This window comes from Pristiophorus japonicus, chromosome 2 (genome assembly GCF_044704955.1).
Source record: "Pristiophorus japonicus isolate sPriJap1 chromosome 2, sPriJap1.hap1, whole genome shotgun sequence".
Taxonomy (NCBI): Eukaryota; Metazoa; Chordata; class Chondrichthyes; family Pristiophoridae; genus Pristiophorus; species Pristiophorus japonicus.
The window spans coordinates 300493309-300517155 of NC_091978.1; the positions used below are offsets into that span (position 1 = coordinate 300493309).

The 23847-nt window shown below is 47.1% G+C and overlaps 1 protein-coding gene across 4 annotated transcripts in view; it reads right to left on the minus strand.

Moving 5' to 3' along the window:
• fstl5 (follistatin-like 5) overlaps window positions 1–23847 on the minus strand; it is a 1328880-nt gene that overhangs the window by 966656 nt on the left and 338377 nt on the right. For all 4 annotated transcript variants that reach the window (XM_070871636.1, XM_070871638.1, XM_070871637.1 and 1 more), the window contains one exon: window positions 12890–13138. In XM_070871636.1, coding sequence (XP_070727737.1) covers window positions 12890–13138 — 249 coding nt within the window. The remainder of the gene's footprint in view (window positions 1–12889; window positions 13139–23847) is intronic.

Consider the following 23847-nt stretch of genomic DNA (forward strand, 5'->3'; position numbering starts at 1 on the left):
TGCGAATACAGTGTTCCAGGTCTGAATCAATTCCCGGCCACCAAACATGTGACCGGGCAATGGCCTTCATCAGAACGATGCCTGGATGCTCATTGTGGAGTTCCCTGATGAATGCCTCCCTGCCCCTCTGGGACATGACTACCCGGCTGCCCCACAGTGGGCAGTCAGCTTGGATGGAGAGCCTGTGAAACGGTCTGACCTCCTCAGGGCATGCTCTGTGTGTGGGCGCCCAATCCCCAGTCAGGATACATTTCTTAATCAGAGATAGGAGGGGATCTCTGTTTGTCCAGATTTTGATCTGGCGGGCTGTGATGGGGGAGCCTGCGCTATCAAAGGCATCAACAGCCATGACCATCTCAGCGCTTTGCTCCGCTGCCTCCTCAGTGGTGGCCAGTGGAAGCCTGCTGAGCGCGTCAGCGCAATTTTCTGTGCCAGGCCGGTGCCGGATGGAGTAGTCATAAGCAGCCAGCGTGGGAGTCCATCGCTGTATGCGGGCTGACGTGTTGGCATTGGCAGCCTTGCTGTCTGACAAGAGGGATGTTAACGGCTTGTAGTCCGTTTCTAATTCAAACCTCCTGCCAAAAAGGTACTGATGCATTTTTTTTACACAATAGACACACGTGAGTGCCTCCTTCTCAACCATCCCATATCCCCGTTCTGCTTGAGAGAGCGACCTGGAAGCATAAGCCACAGGTTGTAGTTGGCCCTCAGCATTACTCTGCTGCAACACGCACCCAACCCCATAGGAATAACTTATTTGAACAAAGTAGGTTCCGCGTCCGATTGAAAACTCGTTCTTGACAGTCCCCCTAAAACCAATCACAACCCTTACGCAGGGGCACGTGAAGCGGCTCCAACAACGTGCTTAAGTTCGGCAGAAAGTTCGCGAAATAGTTCAAGAGTCCCAGAAATGAATGCAACTCCGATGTGTTGCCGGGCCTGGGCGCTCGTCGAATCGCCTCTGTTTTGGATTCGGTGGGCCGAATCCCATCTGCAGCAACCCTCCTGCCCAGGAACTCAACCTCAGGAGTCAAAACACTTCTTGAGTCGCAGGCCCACCTGGTCCAGTCGGCATAGCACCTCCTCCAGGTTGTGGAGATGTTCCTCGGTGTCACGACCCGTGATGAGGATGTCGTCCTGAAATACGATTGTTCCAGGAATGAATTTAAGCAGGCTTTCCATGTTTCTCTGAAAAATCGCGGCCGCTGATCGAATGCCAAACGGGCACCTGTTGTAAACGAACAGTCCCTTGTGCATGGTGATGGTGGTCAGTAGTTTAGATTCGTCGGCCAATTCTTGGGTCATGTAGGCTGAAGTGAGATCCAACTTGGTAAACAGCTTGCCGCCTGCCAGCGTGGCGAAAAGATCCTCCGCTCTCGGGAGCGGGTATTGGTCTTGTAGGGACACCCGATTGATAGTGGCCTTGTAGTCACCACAGATCCTGACAGAACCATCCGCTTTTAGGACGGGAACGATGGGGTTCGCCCAGTCGCTGAATTCAACGGGCGACATGATGCCCTCTCTCAGCAAACAGACCAATTCGCTCTCAATTTTCTCCCGTATCACATACGGTACCGCTCTGGCTTTGTGGTGCACTGGTCTGGCGTCCGGGGTGATGCGTATCACTACTTTGGTACCTTTGAACGTCCCGACGCCAGGTTGGAATAGTGACTCAAATTGTTGTAGGACTTGTGAGCACGAACTTCGCTCCACAGATGACATTGCGTGCACATCCCCCATTTCCAGTTCATCTCAATTAACCAGCTCCTTCCCAACAGTGTGGGACCATTGCCTGGGACAATCCAGAGCGGCAGCCGGTTCACTGATCCATTGTGTGTGACCGCTAACATTGCACTGCCTAGCACTGGAATGATTTCTTTGGTATACATCCGTAGTTGTGTCTCAATGCGTTCTAGTTTGGGTCTACTGGCTTTGAGTGGCCATAGCTTTTCAAATTGTTGAACGCTCATGAGTGGCTGGCTGTCCCCCGTGTCCAGCTCCATGCATATAGGGATGCCGTTTAATAAAATGTTCATCATCATTGGTGGCGTTTTGGTATATGAGCTGTGAATGTTTGCCACATGAACCCACTGAACTTCAGTGTCCATTGATTTGCCCCAAGAGTCACCCTGCATCACAGACCCCTCTTCCGGTCCATCCGCCTCGTAAATTAGCCTGGTTACAGGCTTCCTGCACATTCGAGCTAAATGGCCTCTGAGGTTGCATTTCTGCAGACAAATTGTTGAAACCTGCAAGTCCTGGCAGAGTGTTTGCCCCCACACCTCCAGCATGAGCTGAAATTCCCATTGTTGTGAACAAAGGAGCTATGACCCGACATTCCTCGCTGATTGTCCCTTTGACTGCCCTTGAGTACCCTGTTAGTGGATGTCAATGGTTCCATCCCGCATTGTCCACTGTGTTGGCGTAAATGTCCGTTCAGCCTGCCATTGTCTCTGTTGAAAACCTGCACTGAGGTCTATTGCTGCCCGGGGTGTGTCGAACTGCCCTTGCCTGCCTGCGGGGCTCTGAGTCGCGTTTATGATATTGACTCCCTGATCCCCCGCCGCGATGGAGGCAGAATTGCGCGCGTATATTATTTTGGTTTTCTCCTCACCCGCCAAGAAAGTCTGAGCCATCAACGCTGCTGCTTCCAAAGTCAAGTCCTTGGTCTCGATTAACTTTCGGAAAATCCCCGCATGACCAATGCCCTCAATAAAGAAATCCCTTAACATCACACCCCTGCAGGCGTCAGTGAACTTACAGAGGCTGGCCAACCGCCAGAGGTCCGCAACTAAGTCCGGTATGCTCTGTCCTTCATGACGTCGGTGGGTATAGAATCTGTGTCGGGCCATGAGTATGCTGTTCACCAGTTTGAGGTGCTCACCGATTAGTTTGCTGAGCTCTTCAAAGGTTTTGTCCACTGGCTTTTCGGGTGCTCCTAGGTCCTTCATGAACGCGTAAGTCTTAGGCCCTCAGCTGGTCAGCAGATGGGCCCTTCGCTTGTCGGCCGCTGCATCTCCTAGCTATTCTTTCATGACAAAGCTTTGCTGGAGCCTCTCAATGAAATCGTCCCAGTCCTTGAGAATGCATACTGAACATGGATATTAAATGTATACAGACATTAAAGTCGAGAAGTTGAGAACTTGGGAATTATATATGGACAGTATAAGCTAACAAAGAATTCATGGAGGAATTGCGGGGCGACGCAAGATCGCGCGGTGACGCAAACCGCGGGGCGACGCTAGATCGCGCGGTGACGCAAACCGCGGGGCGACGCAAGATTGCGCGGTGACGCAAACCGCGGGGCGATGCAAAATCGCGCGGCGACACGAACCGCGGGGCGACACGGGAGATAGGGTTAGTTTAACTCGCGCGGCGATGCGAACTGCGGGGCGACACGGGAGATCGCAGGGACGCGATCCGTGCGGCGACACGGAAGGTAGGGATAGTTAGAGCTAGATAGGGATAGATCAAATCGCGGGGACGTGATCCGTGCGGCGACACGGAAGGTAGGGATAGTTCGAGCTAGATAGGGATAGATCAAATCCGTGCGGCGACACGGAAGGTAGGGATAGTTAGAGCTAGATAGGGATAGATCAAATCGTGGGGACGCGATTCGTGCGGCGACACGAACAGGAAAACCGTGCGGCGACACGGAGGGATAGAGAATCGCGCGAACCACGTAGTGAAACGCGGAGGTTAGGGAATTACGTAAAATTAAGCCGCGGGACTATGCGGGACCGTGTAAATTTTAAATTGTACTTACGCCAGGTACGGCGTCGATCTTGTATATCACTTGGTCCGCCTAGGCTCTGGGTAAGATAACTGAAACCACCACGGGGCGACGTGGAGACAATCAGGACCAATTAGGACCCAGATCCAACGTGCGGCGACACAGGATGGGTAATTTAGATAAAACTACGAATTCCCTGAAAGGTCATGGATCCAAAAATAGAGCCGGCCAGAACAATTAATAGGAAAGAAGAGAGACTCTTGTGAACGTCTGTTTTAAAAAAGAAATGCTTGTGTGATTTTTACTGTGGGAAACCGGGGAGTTGTGGTTTGTTTTAGCTCCACCCACTTTTTCAAACAGAATGAAAGTTTTTTTAACCCTTCGTAGTGTTGTCCTGTATGTGGGAAGTTTAAGAGTGTGAACCTTATTGAATTACAAAGTTTGAATCGGGATTATGAGATATTCAGAGAAGGCACAGAAAATACTGAGATGGATTCAAAAGGATTCAAAAAAAAAATTATTATTATATTAAATCTGCAGTTTAGAAGAGATAGTATAACACGACCTTGAGGCTGGAACAATTGAGATAACGAAAAGCAGTCCACAGCCTACGTGCCAGACTTCCCTCTAGTTATGGAAAAGATTAAAAAAAGACGTAACGTACTCAATAGGTGCTGAAAAAAAAATGTGTACTGAGATTTTAAATTATGAGAAAAATTCCACTGCAGTCTAAAAAAATGCATCACTCCTGTCGAGTTGGCAGAAAAACTCCATTAAATTAGGGCTTTCATTGACAGAAGGAGGACATATTAAAAACCATAGACGTCTTAAAGAAAGAGTGCGCGCACGAGAAGTGTACTAAAAGTTCCACTGGGACCTCTGAGAAAGGTATCGATAGACTACGTAGTTAAAATGGTTGGCTTTGCATTGACCGAGGCTGATGACGAAATTGAATTTCAGTAAACAAATAGCTATTAAAAATGTGTGGTCTCGTTTTAAATCAATTAAAAAAATATCTTTGGCAAGTACTTGAATAAGAAGTAAAGAAATATTGGAGTTTAATCAAATGCTGCCTTTCCTGATGAAAAGATTTTTTTTTCAGATGGTTACGTGAAGTCACGTAATGACATCAGGTCTTCTTACAAACCTGTAAAGGAGTTAACCCTTTCCATTGACAGCCGTTTCATACTGAACATTATTAATTTGGATTTCTTAATAGAAAAAAGACTCACCTAACAGAGGAAATGGTGCGATAGTCAGAATAAAAAATAAAAACAGAACTAGCTTATGTAATAATACTTGCCTGATACAATAAAGAAATAGATACTCAAACAAAACAAATTGAAGAGTTAAAAGGCTAAGATAAATAAGCTGAAAGAGATCCACAAACCCAACTTAACCCTGACCTCCGATTTCACGGAGTGACCTCGACATGCATGGATATAATGCAGAATCAAGGGACCTGTGGGCCCTGGTAAAGCAAACCCTGAGCCCAACTGAGCATGCCCGATTTCTAACTCACCTAGGACGTGCTACTCATGATGCATTGTTGGTTGCTCACCCTAACGATATCCAGGATCGCCTAAACACTATCTTTAATGCTCTCACCACGACCCTTCAGAAGCCCATCAGTATGACCGCAGTATTAGAAACTAAACCCAAACGAGAAGAAACTGCCGATGAATTCATGGAAAGATTTAGTGAAATATACGGAAGTCAATCAGGAGATAATGCCTTCAGGGAAGGAGAGGATTCTCCTCAATTCTGCGCTATCCTACTTCAGTGCCTGCCCTATTCGATTGCTCACGCTATAATATGAATTGGGCAGATAACAGTAAAGCCCAGATGGAAAGGGCGGTTAAATATTATTGGCATGAAAAGAAAGGAGAGGGGGGAGGTGCACCCCCAACCCGGGTCAAGACTGAATACGTGACTCGAAAGGAAGAGCAGCCTCGGGTGGAAGGACCAAAACCTGACCCAAGGGGATACCAGATGGAACCGTAGTATTGCGTGCAGGGTTGGGTGGATAAACAGGGATACTGTTATACCAAACACTCAAATGGCCCGGGCCCTGCTAATTACGGACCGCCCTACTGTCCCCGGCCTGGTATGGGAAGAGGTCGGGGCTGGGAAAGACGAGATGGATGCTTTATTTGTGGGCAAGAAGGACATTGGAATAGAAATTGTCCCTCCCGTCAGCACGAAAAAGGAAGAGGAGGAAGAGGAGGGGGGCAAGGGGGGAAGAGGACGGGGATCTTACACTAACTTCTCCCAGAACAACCCCTTTGGCCAACCGTCCCCCGATTATTCTTATTGACTACGCAGCTTGATTGTGCAGGGACCCTCCCCGGATGACGAACCAATGATATTGTTAAAAAATCGGAATGAGTGGCAACCCTTCTTGATAGATACGGGAGCCTTCATGTCTTCTGTACAATCAAAGCTTAAACTCCCCGCCTTCACTGAAACACAGGAACTGTCAGGATTCCTGGGACAAGTCTCTACATTCCTGGTGTTAGAACCGGTTAAAAAATGGGTTACCAGGAAGAATCGGTGGAACATCGATTTGTTATCACAACCAATCTGGACTGTAACTTGATGGCTAGAGACCTCCTCTGCAAATTCCAGTTGCATTTGGAGTGTGGAGATGATGGGATTATTGTAAAACAGGGAACCCTTAAGCGGCAGTATTATACCACTAGAACCCCTCAATGGTGGTCTCTGGACCTGCCGCAGGCACCCTATCACGTGACCCTAGCATACGATCCCAGTGGAAAGAATCAGGACCTGCAGAACTTTTATCAGGATCACGAAGGGGAAGTGAAGGAAATTCTATTAAGGGCTAGAGTGACTGGACCAGAAGGGAAGGCAGATGGACAGCCCCCAACGGTTGCACCACATATTACTCATGAAGTATTACCTCCCCACCACGCTAAAGATTTGGGAGTTATGGTGCACTAGGCTATAGACGAGGCTGACCCTACCAGCCGGGATGTGCAAATTGTAAAACATGGCCAAACAGTCCAATTCCACGGGGACCCCGAGAAGGTCTTAACGACTCTGCAGCATCATACTGGCTCTGACATACCTGACTATGTGGATCCTCATGTGTGGGCAGAGGACCCCTCCCAAGTGGGTTATACTCCCATTGATCTGATTGAGATCCCAGTGCAGGGCAATGTGGACTGGTCCTCTATCTGACAGTACCCGCTGAAATCACAGGCAATACCGAGTATCCACCGAGCTTTGGAGGCTAGCCGAGTCGAACCAATTTGCCAGTTTCCAGTCCCCACGGCTAAACAAATGTGACAGTGGTTGGGGATGCTCAATTACTGCAGATCCTGGATCCCTAATGTTGCCCTGATGACTAAGCACCTCACCCCATATACAAATAAGGAAGGCAGCTTTGAAATAGAAACCACAGACGTCCAAGCCTTTAAGGAACTAAAGACAGCCCTGCTGCAAGCTCCGGCTTTAGGCCGGCCCCTCTATGACCGGCCCTTTCAACTGTACTGCACAATCCTGAAAGACTGTGCTACTGCTGTCTTTACTCAGAAACACGGGGATAAGCATAGGCCTGTTGCCTACTACTCTTCGAAAATAGACCCCGTTGCCTTGGGACACCCTGTATGTCAAATATTAACCGGCATCTACAATAGCCTTCAATCCGCTGCCAACATCACCCCCCAGCAGGATATTGTTGTGTACACTTCTCACTCTGTAGCTGCCCTCCTGGGCCAACTGCAGACTCAACACCTTACCATGGCCAGGCAAAGCAGATATGAGATCTACTTACTAAACAATCCTAAGCTGACCTTTCGGCACTGTACTGCCATTAATCCGGCCTGTTTTCTTACTGAGCCACCCCAAGATGAGGAAGAACCCAGTCATGATTGTTTATCTTTAATTCAAGAGGCCTCATCAGTCAGGGAAGATTTAGTTGATGTACCAATGGAAGATCCAGACTGTATTATGTATGTTGACGGAAGTTCCTTTATTAATCCAGAAGGTACACGAATCTCAGGATACGCCATAGTAAACCAGGAGAATCAGGTCTTGGAATCTGCCGCCTTTGAAACCGCCTATTCTGCCCAACAAGCTGAACTATTCGCCCTCACCCGAGCCTGTATCTTGGCCAAAGACCTCAAAGTCAATATCTATACCGACTCGAGGTATGCCTTTGGGGTGGCCCATGATTTCGGACAATTATGGAAAAATAGGGGATTCCTAACCTCACAGGGGAATGAGATATCCCATAAGCAACTAGTATCTGATTTGTTGCAAGCCCTCATGCTCCCCAAGCACATTGCCATTGTTAAATGTACTGCCCACACCACCGGAAAATCCCCGGTTGATATAGGGAACCACTGTGCTGACAAAGAGGCCAAACAGGCCTCTCGTGACCAACAGATGGTAGTGCCCAAAATGATAAGTCAGACTAAAAATCCTGCGAAGGATAAGTTAGCCTCGGAAAAACCAATGCCAACCATCCAAGATGTTATTAAAGCACAGGAGGACGCTCCTGAAAAAGAAAAACTGTTGTGGAAAAATTATGGATGTACTTATGACAATGTTTCTAAACTCTGGACCACTCCCACGGAACAGACTTGCATGTCTGACGAGTTGGCTCTATGGGTTACTGAATGTATGCATTTTGCTACTCATTGTGGAGCAAGGACCACGAGTGACACACTTTTGACTACTTGGTGGCACCCTAGACTCCAGGCGCTCGCCCAGAACATCAGTAGTCGTTGCCTGGTTTGCCAGCAACATAATCCAGGGAAGGGAGTCCCCTGTGATTGGGGTAAAACGCCCCTACCTGAAGATCCCTTTGAGACATTTCAGTTGGACTACATTGAGTTGCAAAAAGTTCAGTGTTACAAATATGTGTTAGTAATAGTAGATGTGTTTAGCAGATGGATTGAAGCCTACCCTATCCTGGACAATAAGGCTCAAACTGTTGTTAAGGTGTTAATGAGGGAAATTGTTCCTAGATATGGTATCTCAGCTCGACTGATGACCACCTATGTTCTTTCTCTGACTCAGGTTCTGCGACTAGCTTACAACCAGGTTCGAGAAGCTCACCTCACCAGTTTTACCCGAATCGTCCCTCGTGGTACCAGGGAAGTATGTCCTGATTAAGAAATGGATTCGGAAGGGATTAGAGCCACGATGGGAGGGGCCTTTTCAGATGATACTCACTACCCCCACTGCAGCCAAGGTTGAGGGGAAAAGTGCCTGGGTTCACCTGCACCACTGCAAGCTCACCACCCTCGAACGAACCTATTTTACTGGTTATTCTAATTCCTGTTTCTGTTCCAGATTTCCTCTTCTCCATAGCTGAACAAGGCCGTTGACATCCTAATTGTAACGTGGACCAGTTTGAACTTTTACCCGTAGTGATAGACAGCCAGCTACACCGACAGTGACCTAAGAAGAGAGACGGGAAAACCTAATTCTTTTAATCAGCAAAATATCCCAAATGTTATCATGGAATGATAAAAGGGGGGAATGAGAATGCATACTGAACATGGATATTAAATGTATACAGACATTAAAGTCGAGAAGTTGAGAACGTGGAATTATATATGGACAGTATAAGCTAACAAAGAATTCATGGAGGAATAGCCATGACATCTCAGACTCGAGACTGCAAAATGTTACAACACTAACACATATTGAAACAAAACCCAGAGCTTGCAGAAAAACCTCAAGGTCTTGGTAACTCATAATGGACCTTTGTGTAAAAACAGACCATACTAAGGTTGGCTTATGAGTGGACAAAGGGAAAGAGGGATCAAAGAGGATAGGCTGAACTAGGATGTCACTCTAATTGTATCTTGTTATCTTTTACCGAAAATGTATAACCGTCGTCCCTTTACAATGTAACGTCACTTTTCCGTAGGAAGAGGGTACGCTCTATCAAGAGAGTATTCCTTCTGTCTGATAAGTCTCGGCCAGTGAGACACAATATTAAAGACTGCTTTGTTATAAGCATCTGTGGTGTTCGCCTCAGTGTATTCGCTGAAACAGATTGAGGGAAAAGAATCCAGAAATCAACATCCTCACCAACACAGTACCGTTCCTCTGTGCTACCGGCCATTCTTTGCGAGAGGGATGGAGTACAAAAGCAGGGAGGTCCTGCTGCAACTGTACAGGGTATTGGTAACGCCGCACCTGGAGTACTGCATGCAGTTTTGGTCACCTTACTTAAGGAAGGATATACAAGCTATGGAGGGGGTACAGAGATGATTCACTAGGCTGATTCTGGAGATGAGGGGGAAACCTTATGATGATAGATTGAGTAGACTGGGTCTTTATTTGTTGGAGTTCAGAAGGATGAGGGGTGGTCTTATAGAAACATTTAAAATAATGAAAGGGATAGACAATATAGAGGCAGAGAGGTTGTTTCCACTGGTCGGGGAGACTAGAACTAGGGGGCACAGCCTCAAAATATGGGGGGAGCCAATTTAAAACCGAGTTGAGAAGGAATTTCTTCTCCCAGAGGGTTGTGAATCTGTGGAATTCTCTGCCCAAGGAAGCAGTTGAGGCTAGCTCATTGAATGTATTCAAATCACAGATAGATAGATTTTTAACCAATAAGGGAATTAAGGGTTATGGGGAGCGGGCGGGTAAGTGGAGCTGAGTCCATGGCCAGATCAGCGATGAACTTGTTGAGTGGCGGAGCAGGCTCGAGGGGCTAGATGGCCTACTCCTGTTCCTAATTCTTATGTTCTTATGTTCTCGTGGGTCGTTGATTCCCGTTTCTCGTCGCCAATGTAAAGTCCTTACTCAATGGCACAAAACCCACACGAGGCACATTCTATGGACAAGGTCACTCCATGACCTGAACCTTTATTCACAGGACCAAGAAGTGATGACCCTGCGTGGGACCTCCCTTTATATATCTGGATGATGAGGTAAGGAGGGTCTCCCACAAGTTCACCCCCTGTGGTCAGGGTGTGCATTGCTTAAGTATATACAGTATTGCAGTGGTGTTGCATAGAGGTTACATACATGACACCAACTATTTAAAATTTATATAAACAACTTGGAAGAAGGGACTGAATGTAACGTAGCCAAATTTGCTGATGATACAAAGATGTGAGGAAAAGCAAGGTGTGAGGAGGACACATAAAATCTGCAAAAGGACATAAACAGGCGAAGTGAGTGGGCAGAAAATTGGCAGATGGAGTATAACGTTGGAAAGTGTGAGGTCATGCACTTTGGCTGAAAAAATCAAAGAGCAAGTTATTATTTAAATGGAGAAAGATTGCAAAGTGCTGCAGTACAGCGGGACCTGGGGGTACTTGTGCATGAAACACAAAAGGATAGTATGCAGTTACAGCAAGTGATCAGGAAGGCCAATGGTATCTTATCCTTTATTGCAAAGGGGATGGAGCATAAAAGCAGGGAAGTCTTGCTACAGCTATATAAGGTATTGATGAGGCCACACCTGGAAAACTGAGTGCAGTTTTGGTTTCCATATTTATGAAAGGATATATTTGCTTTGGAGGCAGTTCAGAGAAGGTTCACTAGGTTGATTCCGGCGATGAGGGGGTTGACTTCTGAGGAAAGGTTGAGTAGGTTTGGCCTCTACTCATTGGAATTCAGAAGAATGAGAGGTGATCTTATCGAAACGTATAGATTATGAGGGGGCTTGACAAGGTAGGTGCAGAGAGGATGTTTCCACTGATGGGGGAGATTAGAACTAGAGGGCATGATCTTAGAATAAGGGGCCGCCCATTTAAAACAGAGATGAGGAGAAATTTCTTCTCTCAGAGGGTTGTAAATCTGTGCAATTCGCTGCCTCAGAGAGCTATGGAAGCTGGGACATTGACTAAATTTAAGACAGAAATAGACAGTTTCTTAAACGATAAGGGGATAAGGGTACATGGAAGTGGGCAGGGAAGTGGGGCCGTATGGTCTACTCCTGCTCCTATTTCTTATGTTCTTATGTAAAATTTTGTTTATATTAACCTGTGCAGTAGAGTTAACACTCTACTTATATAAGCTAACTATAATATCATCTTTTAGTTCATTTTTACAGTCTGTGACCCAATTCATTAGTTATTATTTATAAGAAATACAGGGGCTGAAATTGCCCCTTTCCTTAAGGCTTCTTACCACTGGAAATTGTCAGCCATGATGCGGAGTGCAATGGTCGCCGATTTTTCGTGGAATGGCCGCATTTTGAAAATTCCGCTCCTGTGGTATCCAGCCGGTGACTAGCTCTCCCCACTACCGCTCCGCTGCTGCCAATCTGTTGTAAGTGTGTCATCAGAGTGCGCACCGCCGATGTTCCCCGCCCAATCGCAAAATTCCACCGAGAAAATCTTGCTGCCGCTGCTCGGTGCCACCAGTAACTTTTTCTGCCAGTGGCACTGTGTTTGCAGTACTTCTCAAATGGCGGTGCAGCCGCCATTAAAGGGGAGGACGTAAAGCCACGGCTGCCATGTTTTTTTTGTCGGCCGACTGCCTTGTCGGGCCAACAATTATGCCCCCAGGTTCGGCCAGGCTGCCAACAGGCAGCTTGGCACCCACTCTTGGGTGCCAGACTGCTGGCCTGGCCAAAACCCTCCCTGGTGGCCCAAAGGACTGAACTTAAAGAATCGCACCGATCTCCCCTTTAAGTGAAGGGGAGAGCCATGGTGGCGTGCCAGCGCGATGACGTCATCAGCGCTTTGCTGATGACTGACAGCGGCGGCCACCCCACTCGCCCCCCCCCCCACTTCCACCCCTCCCGTGTGCGAACTTCCACTCACCGCCGCAATTCCGCCCCCATTAACCGGTCCACCGAAAAAAAAAAACAAAGAGCGGAATTTCGTCAAGCGGTCACCGCATCAACCGCGCCAGTAAAAACAACTATAACACGGTAGTTGCGCCCTGTTTCCAGCGGTGGGCAATTTCAGCCTCACAATCTAAGCCAGAAACATGGGTCAGAAAATGTTCATACAATCTTACAAAAATAAACTCCTATTTTCATACAACAATTCACAATTAACTAATTTTCACTTATCTTAAGTAACCAATTTTTTGCTCTGACTTTCACAGTTCATCTCTTAAACCCGCTGAAATCAGAGACCAAATGACGCTTTTCCTTTTTCGTTTGGGAGAAGAAAAAAAACCTTGCAATTCATTTCTTTTGATTCTTACCTTTGAAGAAGCAGTCTTCATTGTGTACAACTGAAATTCTTTGTTTCTTCAAACAGGCAGCACGATGAAGCTCACAGTGGTTTTCATAAAGTTCTCCATCAGATCCACACACGGGCTTGTAATTGGGCTTGCAGCGTTCCATGCATGCGCAGTCCGCCTGTCCTGTCTCCTTCTTCACAATACAATGACGGCCAAGCCCACAATACTTGTTCTCGCAGGGTCCAAAATGGCCATCCTGACCATAATATGCTGAAAATTAACAAGAACAAGTTTTGCCATTATCTTGGAGGTTTGCATGATATGAAAAATACACATGTTGCATCACCGGGCCATATGCAGTAACCAGTTGATAAATTAATATAATTATGCTCTTGACACACTCACATCTACCTGCAACACAGAAAACAGCTTGTTAATTATGATAAAAATCATAATATTTTGATATATTTCTGCAATCTGCAGATCAGTCAAAAACTTTCATAGAATGACAAAAATACAAGTTTGAAGTGATTGTAAATTCCTGCCTCAAGCATGTGTGTTTTTCCACATTCTCCTCATTAGTTTAGTAAGCTGCATTGTTCAGCTTAAGCTTCTTTTTTTCACAGAATTTGCATTCATATCCATCTATGGACTTTTATAAGTAGTGCTATTACCAATTAGATTTATTTCTTCTTGTAAATGATTTCTACAGCACCTATTTTTGTGCAAGATTGCTGCTGCTAGAGAATGGACCACAATTCTTTTGGCACCCAATGTCATCATCACACATTCACACAAATGCTCGATGCAGAGCACAGCTCCCACTGTTTTGCCACTAGAATGTCAGGTGTCGAAGAGTGTCTTCTATTGTATCAGTATTAACTTCCATCTCTCACACCAGCCATCCTACACCTATTCTGAGCAAACTTTGCAATTTACTTCCAATTAGTTCAGGAGTCAAGACAATAGGTAGTTGTGTGCTGTGGATCCCAACCACTAGAATGTATCTTGAACTTGCCTGGTTATTTCACATGACATCTTTCGACAGATCGGGGTCATTTTGACTTTGGGTGATAGTTAGTGTAAGATAGGTGATACTGATTCAGCCGCCCGTTATACATCTCTCCCGATTTTCATTTCGATTGGGAGAGATGTACAATGGGTCATTAAATCAATAGTTTTACACTATCACCCAAAGTCAAAATTACCCCCAATGATTTTCATCTGATTAAGGACCTTCAGATGAATGGATTGTATTCTAACCCACATACTTCTAATGTCAACATAACATTGACTACCCACTGCTGTTAGGCTGTATTATCATTAAACACAAACCTTTTCTGTCTTTTGTGCACAATTCCATAATCCAATTTATTGCACCTTGTGATAAGAATTAAGAGCAGGAGTAGGTCATTCGGCCCCTCGAGCCTGCTCCACCATTCAATAAGATCATAGCTGATCTTCTACCTCAACTCCAATTTCCTGTACTGTCCCCATATCACTTGATTCCCTTAATATTCAATGATTCCCTTAATATTCATGCTATTTTAATGCAATTACTGTAAGTTTATTCCTTTTAAACCTGGTGTGTAATACTTTATTGCATCTACATGCTGTTCATTTTATACTATTATTGGCCAGCGAGGGAGGCGTTCGAGCCCAGCAAGGAGCAGCTTTTGAGCCCAACGGGAGGCGGTGTTCGAGCCCAGCAGGGGGCGATGTTCGAGCCCAGCGGGTGGGCAGAGGTCGAGCTCAGCAGGGGGCGATGTTCGAGCCCAGCGGGTGGGCGGAGGTCGAGCCCAGCGGGGGGCGACGTTCGAGCCCAGCGGATGGGCGGTGGTCGAGCTCAGCGGGAGGCGGAAGTCGAGTTCAGCAGGGGGGCGACGTTCGAACCCAGCGGGGGGCGACGTTCGAGCCCAGCGGGTGGGCGGAGCTCGAGCTCAGCAGGGGGCGATGTTCGAGCCCAGCGGGTGGGCGGAGGTCGAGCTCAGCGGGGGGCGACGTTCGAGACCAGCGGGGGGGCGACGTTCGAGCCCAGCGGGAGGCGGCGTTCGACCCCAACGGGAGGCGGTGTTCGAGCCCAGCGGGGGGCGACGTTCGAGCCCAGCGGGAGGCGGAAGTCGAGTTCAGTAGGGGGGCGACGTTCGAGCCCAGCGGGAGGCGGAAGTCGAGTTCAGCAGGGGGGCGACGTTCGAGCCCAGCGGGAGGCGGTGTTCGAGCCCAGCGGGGGGAGCGACGTTCGAGCCCAGCGGGAGGCGGAAGTCGAGTTCAGCAGGGGGGCGACGTTCGAGCCCAATGGGAGGCGACGTTCGAGCCCAGCGGGGGGCGACGTTCGAGCCCAATGGGAGGCAGCGTTCGAGCCCAGCGGGGGGGCGACATTTGAGCCCAGCGGGGGAACGGAGGTCGAGCACAGCGGGGGGGGCGATGTTCGAGCCCAGTGGAGGGGGGCGGAGGTCGAGCTCAGCAGGGGGGCGATGTTCGAGCCCAGCGGGAGGCGGAAGTCGAGCTCAGCGGGGGCGACGTTCGAGCCCAGCAGGGGGGGCGACGTTCAAGCCCAGCGGGAGGCGTAGGTTGAGCCCAGCAGGGGGTGGAGGTCGAGCCCAGCGGGGGCGACGTTCGAGCCCAGCGGGGGGGGGGGGGGGGGCCGGAGGTCGAGCTCAGTGGGGGGGCCACGTTCGAGTCCAGCGAGGGACGACGTTTAAGCTCAGCAAAGGGCAGAGGTCAAGCCCAACGAGGGGTGGAGATCGAGCCCAGCGAGGGGTGGCGTTCGAGCCCAGCGAAGGACAGAGGTTGAGTCCAGCAAAGGGTGACGCAGTGGGGGCCGTGGCCCAGGAGTAGAGCAGCATATAATGGAGGGGTCATGGCCCAGGAGTGGCGCAGCATTTAACAGTGGCGGGGCCGTGGCCCAGGAACAATGCTTCATATAACAACAGAGGGGTTGTGGCCCAGGAGCAATGCTTCATATAACAACAGAGGGGTTGTGGCCCAGGAGCAATGCTTCATATAACAACAGAGGGGTTGTGGCCCAGGAGCAATGCTTCATATAACAACAGAGGGGTTGTGGCCCAGGAGCAATGCTTCATATAACAACAGAGGGGTTGTGGCCCAGGAGCGGCGCAGCATTTAACAGTGGCGGGGCCGTGGCCCAGGAGCAATGCTTCATATAACAACAGAGGGGTTGTGGCCCAGGAGCGGCGCAGCTTTTAACAGTGGCGGGGCCGTGGCCCAGGAGCAATGCTTCATATAACAACAGAGGGGTTGTGGCCCAGGAGCGGCGCAGCTTTTAACAGCAGCAGGGTCGGGGCCCAAAGGAGATGCAACAGAGCTTGGTCTCCAGTCATCTTGGTCAATCCTCACCACTGGACCAAGACCTAGCTCTGTCAAGCCCAAGTGGTGGCTCGTGTGCAACAGTCACCACACGTTAAAAAAATCCACGCACACACATCTTCCACCCTTTAAGATGTAACTCATTGTAACACCTGTGGGCCCATCTTTTTTTGATGTGAAGAGCGTCATCCTCGTCACGGGGACTGCCGAGTATTATTACTAGTTATCCTCATGCTGAGCTTGCCAATTATTATAGACCAGCTATTTTTAGGACACAAAAAGGCACGATTCTGAAAGAATCGGGGTGAGTTGGTAACCCGGAGCGAAACTCACATGGGTCGGCAGAAGGGCCAGATTATTTTTGTGGGGCAAATAGGAACAGAAATGCTTCTCCTGGGCCCGCACAACTTAGAAGATGAAAACCTCTTCAGCTGACAAATGCTCCTCCCATTTGTACCTCCAAGTTGCACTCATAATCCTTTGTACAGCTTTCAAAGGGGCCTCCTAGCTGAAACAGATGGGTGCTCCTGCCGCCCTTCTCAGTACTCTAAGTTGGCAGCAACCGGAGTTGCAGCATAAACAGAGCGATAAGTGACCCGATGGCATTTTCAGGTTGCTACTGCCCCTTTTGTGCTGAGCAGAAGGAGATAAAATTGTTCGCACTAACTTTCTGTGAATGGTATCTCACTGATCTCAAACCCTTGCACAAAAGAAATATGATTTATAGAAGTATTGGATGGCTTGATCATGAATGTAAAAATACACATTGGCCCAGATTTTATGGTAAAAGTAATGGTGAGGTTATCAGCGCTCACCGTAATTAAAGAGTAAATCAGACAGCAACTTCTGGCAACCGCTTATCTGCAGTTAAACGGGGAAATCAAAAAGTTGCTGTCCAAGTTACCATACTCCTCCAGAAACTGCGCTATACCCGTATCTCACCGAGGGACTTGGAAATCAAACACATGTTACGGTACTTGCGTGATACTTACCTACTAAACACGTCTATTCCAGGGTAACTACATTTTAACAATGTGATAAGTTTCAATTACTGCTAAACAACCTCTCTGGTACTGAAAATTAACTTTTATAAGTGTAGAGTCTCATTCCTTCAGATTTTAATTATTGTTGGAGATTAAAAAAGCATTTTAAATTTAATTTTTAAAAAACTTTTATTTTCTGTCTCTTTTCTCTCTCTCTTAATCCCGTCTTTCTGTCCCTCTTTTTATTTCACTTTCTGTACATGATTTGAGATTGAATTAACTATTCTAACTTGCACTTCCTATCTCAGTTAGGATTCTTTCATCTGATCGGTTAAGGAGATACACAGTTGCTTGTCCTGTTCACACAGCTCTCAGCTCCCTTGTTGAGGGCACTGCACTGAAGTAGCTTTCGAATCACTGCAAGTTGCAGTGCAATATCTCATAGAAAGTGGCTGGGCGAATGAAAGTGTAATGAAAGGCTGGTTACAAAATCCTTACCATTGGTTTCCAATAGTCTCTTGCATATTGGTACAAAACAGTAAATACAAGGAACCCAGATAATTCTGCCCATTATGATCTATAATCCACTTCAGGAAGGTTTTTTAGCTCACATTAAAATTGATGGTTGTTTTGTGGCCGCCATATTGTTTTAACTAAATCTTTTTCTTTTGTAAATGTCAATTACGACACTAATAGCAATGGGTGAGAAAGATAGTACGTACATCAAGTAGAAAAAAACAAACAGTATTGGTTTGGAGCCTTGCTGTGCACCATTGTCCACAATGCCATTTTCAAACAATGACATTTATCCCCACTTTATGTCAGGTTGTTAGCACTTAAAGTTGAGTGTGAGTAACAAATTTACAGATTGAAGCCTAGAAAGTACTTGTCAGTCCAAACAGATATTTCTCTGCACACGCCGGTAAGCAGAGACAAAACATTATGCAAATTATTTCTGTGTGCCATTGTTTATACATTTCAAAGCAAACTGTATAGTATTCATTGTTTGCCCAGGAAACTCCAATGAACAAAATGTATTACAATCCTCAGTTAAAACTGGTACACTGCAATTTTTGGCATGCTGATTTATTGAAAAATACTGATGAAGCAAAGTAAAGTGCTAAGGCCCATATGATGCAGCATATCAAGGCTGAAATAGTAGAATAGGAAAAGAGTAGTAGCATATAAGAACAGGAGTAGGCCATGCACCCCCCTCGAGCCCATCTTATCATTCAATAAGGTCATGGCAAATCTATATCTCAACTCATTTACCCACCTTTGCTTTATATCCCTTGATACCCTTACAAAATAAAAATGTATCAATCTCAATCTTCAAAATTTCAAATTGGCCCAGCAGCCACAGGCTTTTGAGGGAAAGCATTCTATATTTTCACAACTCTTTGGCCAGAATTTTCTGTATCTGGGTGGGTTGGATGCAGACAGTAGGTCGCGACCCCGTTCCTCATTTCATTCTGCTCCTGAGTGCCTATTATGCAGCCCTGCTAAAATAAGCAGCCTATTAAATCTCCAGCTCCTTGCAAGCTGGGAAGTACAGGTGGCCCATGAGAGGGATGATGGTGAGAGGAGACATGGAAGTGGGGGCTTCTCTCCAAGCATTCACAGTTCTCCCCCATTTCCACCCCCTCAGGCAGAGCCCCATATGCTTCCTCAGATCACTGAGTCTGCCCCTGCACTGTCACAGAAGGAGCAAACTTTGGTGGGGTCCTCACAGGCTCCAAAAGTGTCGAAGCAGTTGCAGCAGGGAAGTGAGGCCTCTACCTCTTTGAAGCCACATGGGTAGCACCTCGTAGAAGCACGCATAAGAGAATGATGAAACACAAGTAGATGCACAAGGGTAGCCACTTGGATATTTTAGTAACTGTTTGGGTAAAGTTTCTGTTACTGTGAGGTCACAGATTAAAAATATTTATTTTCACCACTTTCCAGTTATGGCCAATTTTGTCTGCAACTTTGGAAGTGACTCAGTGAGTTGGAGTAAATGGTGAGACATAACGTTACCTCCAGAAATGGTGGCCAGTGTGAAAGAAATGGCTTGGTTATTGTAGGGATGCTTTATACTGTTACTGTGGGGTGGTGGGAAACTGGCATGGCATGTGACAGCCATATGGGTGTAATGCCTGAAGTTAAGTTAATCTGGCCATAATGAGGCAATCCCTGGTCTCCAGGGCAGCAATGTGCTCGGGTGCTGGTGGGATCTGGACCTCAGGTTCCTCCAGCTCCTTCTCGTCCTCCAGCTGGTGCTTCTCCTGCTCCTCCTTCTCTGAGAAAGCTCTGCGCTCAGTGCCTTGATCCTCATGCAGCACTAATCCTCGCTGCTGCACTATGTTGTGCAGGGCACAGCAGGCCATGACGATTCTGGGGACTCTGGCTGGTGCGTACTGAAGAGCTTCTCCAGATCTGTCGAGGCACCTGAAGCACATTTTCAGCATGCCTATTGTTTTTGCTATGGCACATCTGGTGGAAATGTTGCTTTCATTATATCTCTCCTCGGCCTCAGTACTTGACCTCCTTAAGGGTGTCATAAGCCACGTCTTCAGTGGATAGCCCTTGTCTCCAAGCAGCCAGCAAGAAAGTCTGTTTAAAGGAGCTGAGGGAGGGTGGACTGACAACTCTTTTGAGGTAAACAAAATTAAACATTAAATCAAGTGCCCCCTGATCTGGGGGACACTCCAAACACTTTTCACGTGCCCTTTTTTTGGTGTTTTTTTTTGATGATTTTTGTGGGGGTTTTTGGGGCAATAAAAGCATAATTTCCAAGTGCCCCCTATAAAAGGGGGGGTGGGGACACTAAAACCGGCAATTAAAACAAATTAAACTTTAAAACATATAAAATCAAATTAAAATTTGGTTGCCAGGGGTAACGATGCACTCCAATCCCTCCGGTACCCACCTCTCCAAGGACACCCTGGCTCGGATGTAGGCGCGGAAGAGAGGCAGGCAGTCAGGCTGAACGACCCCTTCGGCCGCCCGCTGCCTGGACCGGCTGATGGCACCCTTGGCCGTGCCCAGCAGCAGTCCTACGAGGAGGCCTTCGGACCTACCCGCTCCCCTCTGCACAGGGTGCCCAAAGATCAGGAGTGCAGCCAGAAATTGAGGAGCAGCCCCTTTAAATAGTGGAATAGGGGCTGCAACCTTGTACATTCAATAAAAACGTGGAACACGGACTCTTCCAGATCGCAGAAATTGCAGGCGGCCTGGGAGCCCGTGAACCGACTTAAAAATTTATTGACCCTCCAGGCCAAGTCCCCGATAAATAGTGGGAGGAGGGTGGACTGACAAAGGATGAAAGAGTCACGGCAGCTGCCAGGCAATTTGTCACACATGATGATCTTCCAATTGTTGTGGACCAGTTGCACATTGAGGGTTTGGAAGCCCTTGTGTTTGATAAAGACTCCTGGGTGATGATGGGGTGCCCTGATGGTCACATGTGTGCAGTCGATGACGCCTTGCACCCATAGAAATCCAGCCAGAGCGGCAAAGCCCATCACCCGCTCAGTAACACCGGCTTCATCAATGGTAAATCATAGAAATTTACAGCACGGAAGGAGGCCATATCAGCCCATTTTGTCTGCGCCGGCTGACCAAGAGCTATCCAGCCTAATCCCACTTTCCAGCTCTTGATCCGAAGACCTGTAGGTTAAGTGCACAGCCAAGTATTTTTTGCCTCTACCACCGTTTCAGGCAGTGAGATCCAAACCCTCACCACCCTCTGGGTGAAGAAATATCCCCCTGTATCTCCTCTATACCTCCCCCCAATTACTTTAAATCAATGCCCCTTGGTTGTTGACCACTCTGCCAAGGGAAACAGGTCCTTCCTATCCACTTTATCCAAACCCCTCATAATTTTATACACCTCAATCTGGTCTCCCCTCAGCCTCTTCTGTTCCAAAGAAAACAGACCCAGCATCTCCAATCTTTCCTCATAGCCAAAAAGTTGATATAATTGGCTGACATGTCAAAGATGGCATCGGTGACCTGTGTGATGTATCTGTGAGCGGCCGACTGCGAGATGATGAAAATGTTTGCTGCAGATCCCTGGAAGGAGCCTGAGGTGAAGAAGCTGAGGGCAGTGGTGATTTTGACAGCCACTGATAAGGCATGTCCACCCGCTTCTCTGGGCTGCAGCGAGCTGTAAATGTCTGTGATGACCTGGCACTGTTGCTCACTCATGTTGAGGAAACTCATCCTCTGGCTATGTTGGGACATCACCTCCGGCATGGTGCAGCCCTGCACTGATGCCCTCTGTCTGTGCAGCTTTTGGGCATTGAGGAGAAGGTAGGTGGTGGTGTTAATTGGTGTTGTTGGTGTGCCTGGTGCTGGTGGTGTTGGGGCTTATTGTAGTCTGATTCTGAGGACCAAGGTGAAAGAGTATAGACGGCACCCATGCTGATGTAATGGATGGCAGGTCAAGTAGAGATTACAGAAACATTCTTTCAATAAAGTTCTACCAATCCTGACTTTACTGGAAACACTTGCAACCTCTAGAAAGCTAAGTCTGTGCTGACAATGCACTCAGTAACAGCATCAGCCTCATGAAAGTAACCAGGTGGGAGTTTTTATTGTGCTTTCCATGCTGTGCACTAATGAGCTGGAATAATGGCCACTCAACTTCAGCTTCAGGTTCACAGATGTGGTTCCCGAGCTACATGATTCCTGTGGTCATCCAGGGAAAGTTAAAAGATAGGGTTAAATAGATGGTCAAGTGTCTGACAAGTACCTAATAATTATGTAAATTAGCGTGGCTGCCTTTGCAGTTTGGGTCGCTGCCATGCTGGCAAACGCACCCAAGAGAAAGGTGCGTGGGGGCGGGATGACACCGGGTTCCCAGCCGCTATGGGTTATTTCAACTTTCACTCCCCACCCGCTTCAAATCCTGCCAGCCCGCACATACAGCACAAAATTCCGGCCACAGTATCAAGAATTCTTCCTGATTTCACTCCAAAATGGCCTAACTCTAATTTTAAGTTTGTGGCCCTTTGATCTGAATTCCCCACAAGATGAAATACTTTATCTGTGTCTATCCTATCAAATCCATTTATCATTTTAAACACTTCAATTAGATTAGCCCTCAATGTTCTAAACTCAAGGAATAAAAGCCATGTTTATGCAACCTGTCCTCACATATTAACCCTTCAGGCTCCGGGATAATTCTGATGAATCGGCGATGCTCCCCCTCAAAGGTCAATATATCTTTCCTGAGATGTGATGCCTAAAACTGAAGCAATTTTATCCTGTTTGAGAAGCTATGAAATTCCAGTCTTAAGAAAAAAGACTGGTTCAAAATTGCAGGTTGATTTTCTGAGTCCCCACATGGAGTATAGTACCTCGCAAAACCACCGTGTCGATTTTCTTTCCATTGATTTCAAAGGCAGCTCTCCATGTGTGAGAACTCAGAAAATCTCCCTTACATATGAATAATAGGCAGAATTGTTCAGATCAAGAGCTACAAATGTATGCCAAGCTGTTTGTGCACATCAATTCAGAATCAAATTATTACCTTCAGTCTGTTAAATCATCTTACAAATAAGAAGTTTTGTGTCTGTAGGAATGTCCCAATGTAACATTGTAGGGTGCCACTTTTCAGTCAGGTTAACTTGGCTGACATGGTTAGCAGGGACCAATCATGCCTGACAATCAGATTATAAAATGGCTATTGCACATACAATTGTGCATCTTTGAATTCATTCATGAGATGTGAGCATCACTGACAAGGCCAACATTTATTGCCCATCCCTAATTGCCCATGGTGGTGAATGACTTCTTGAACTGCTGCAGTCCGTGTGGTGAAGGTACTCCCAAGTGCTATTAGCAGGATGTTCCAGGATTTTGACCCAGCACCAATGAAGGAATCGCAATCTATTTACAAGTCAGGCTGGTGAATGACTTGGAGGGGTGCGTGAAGGTGATGGTTTTCCCATGCACCTGCTGCCCTTGTCCTGCTAGGTGGTAGAGGTCGTGGGTTTGGGAGGTGCAGTCAAAGAAGTGCTTACCTCTCTATGTGTAACTCTATGTATATTGTCATCCTCTTTTATGTGTATGCCCACCAAGCCACTTTTGTTGCACACTGCAGGCGACCACACGATACATACAGTCTGAGGCTTGGATCCTAAGCCATTAACCAACTTAATCATTGTGCGCACTGTCCATCTCCAGTTCACAATGGTGCTTAGGAAGATGATTGTGAGTCGTCAGAACATGTACAAGGTCAGCTGGTTCATCCAGATAAGAAAACAAACAATCATGCCACACAAAAGCCTGATAAAAGCTGGAACACATTGACCTCTGGGCATGTCTGTGGGGAACAATATGGGATCTATAGGAAACAGTCAAAGGTCAATGGGGCTAAAGTAAGAAACCCACATGGAAAGTAAAAGGACTATGGCAGGACATTGATGGATCTCCGTCAAGAGTGAGGGGGTTGATGAGAACATACGAATGGTATTCAATTAGGGAATCTGAGGGGACACCACAATTTTTAATTTTTAAAATGTCACAATAGATCTATTAGTTCTAGTCAGATCATAACACACACCCTGCAATGAAAACAGAGTATATGAAGAAAAAATATAAATATACACGGTACCAATAAATAAATTCAAAGATTGAAAGAATCAAAATGAAAAAGAAGGATGTTGAGTCTGATTTTCT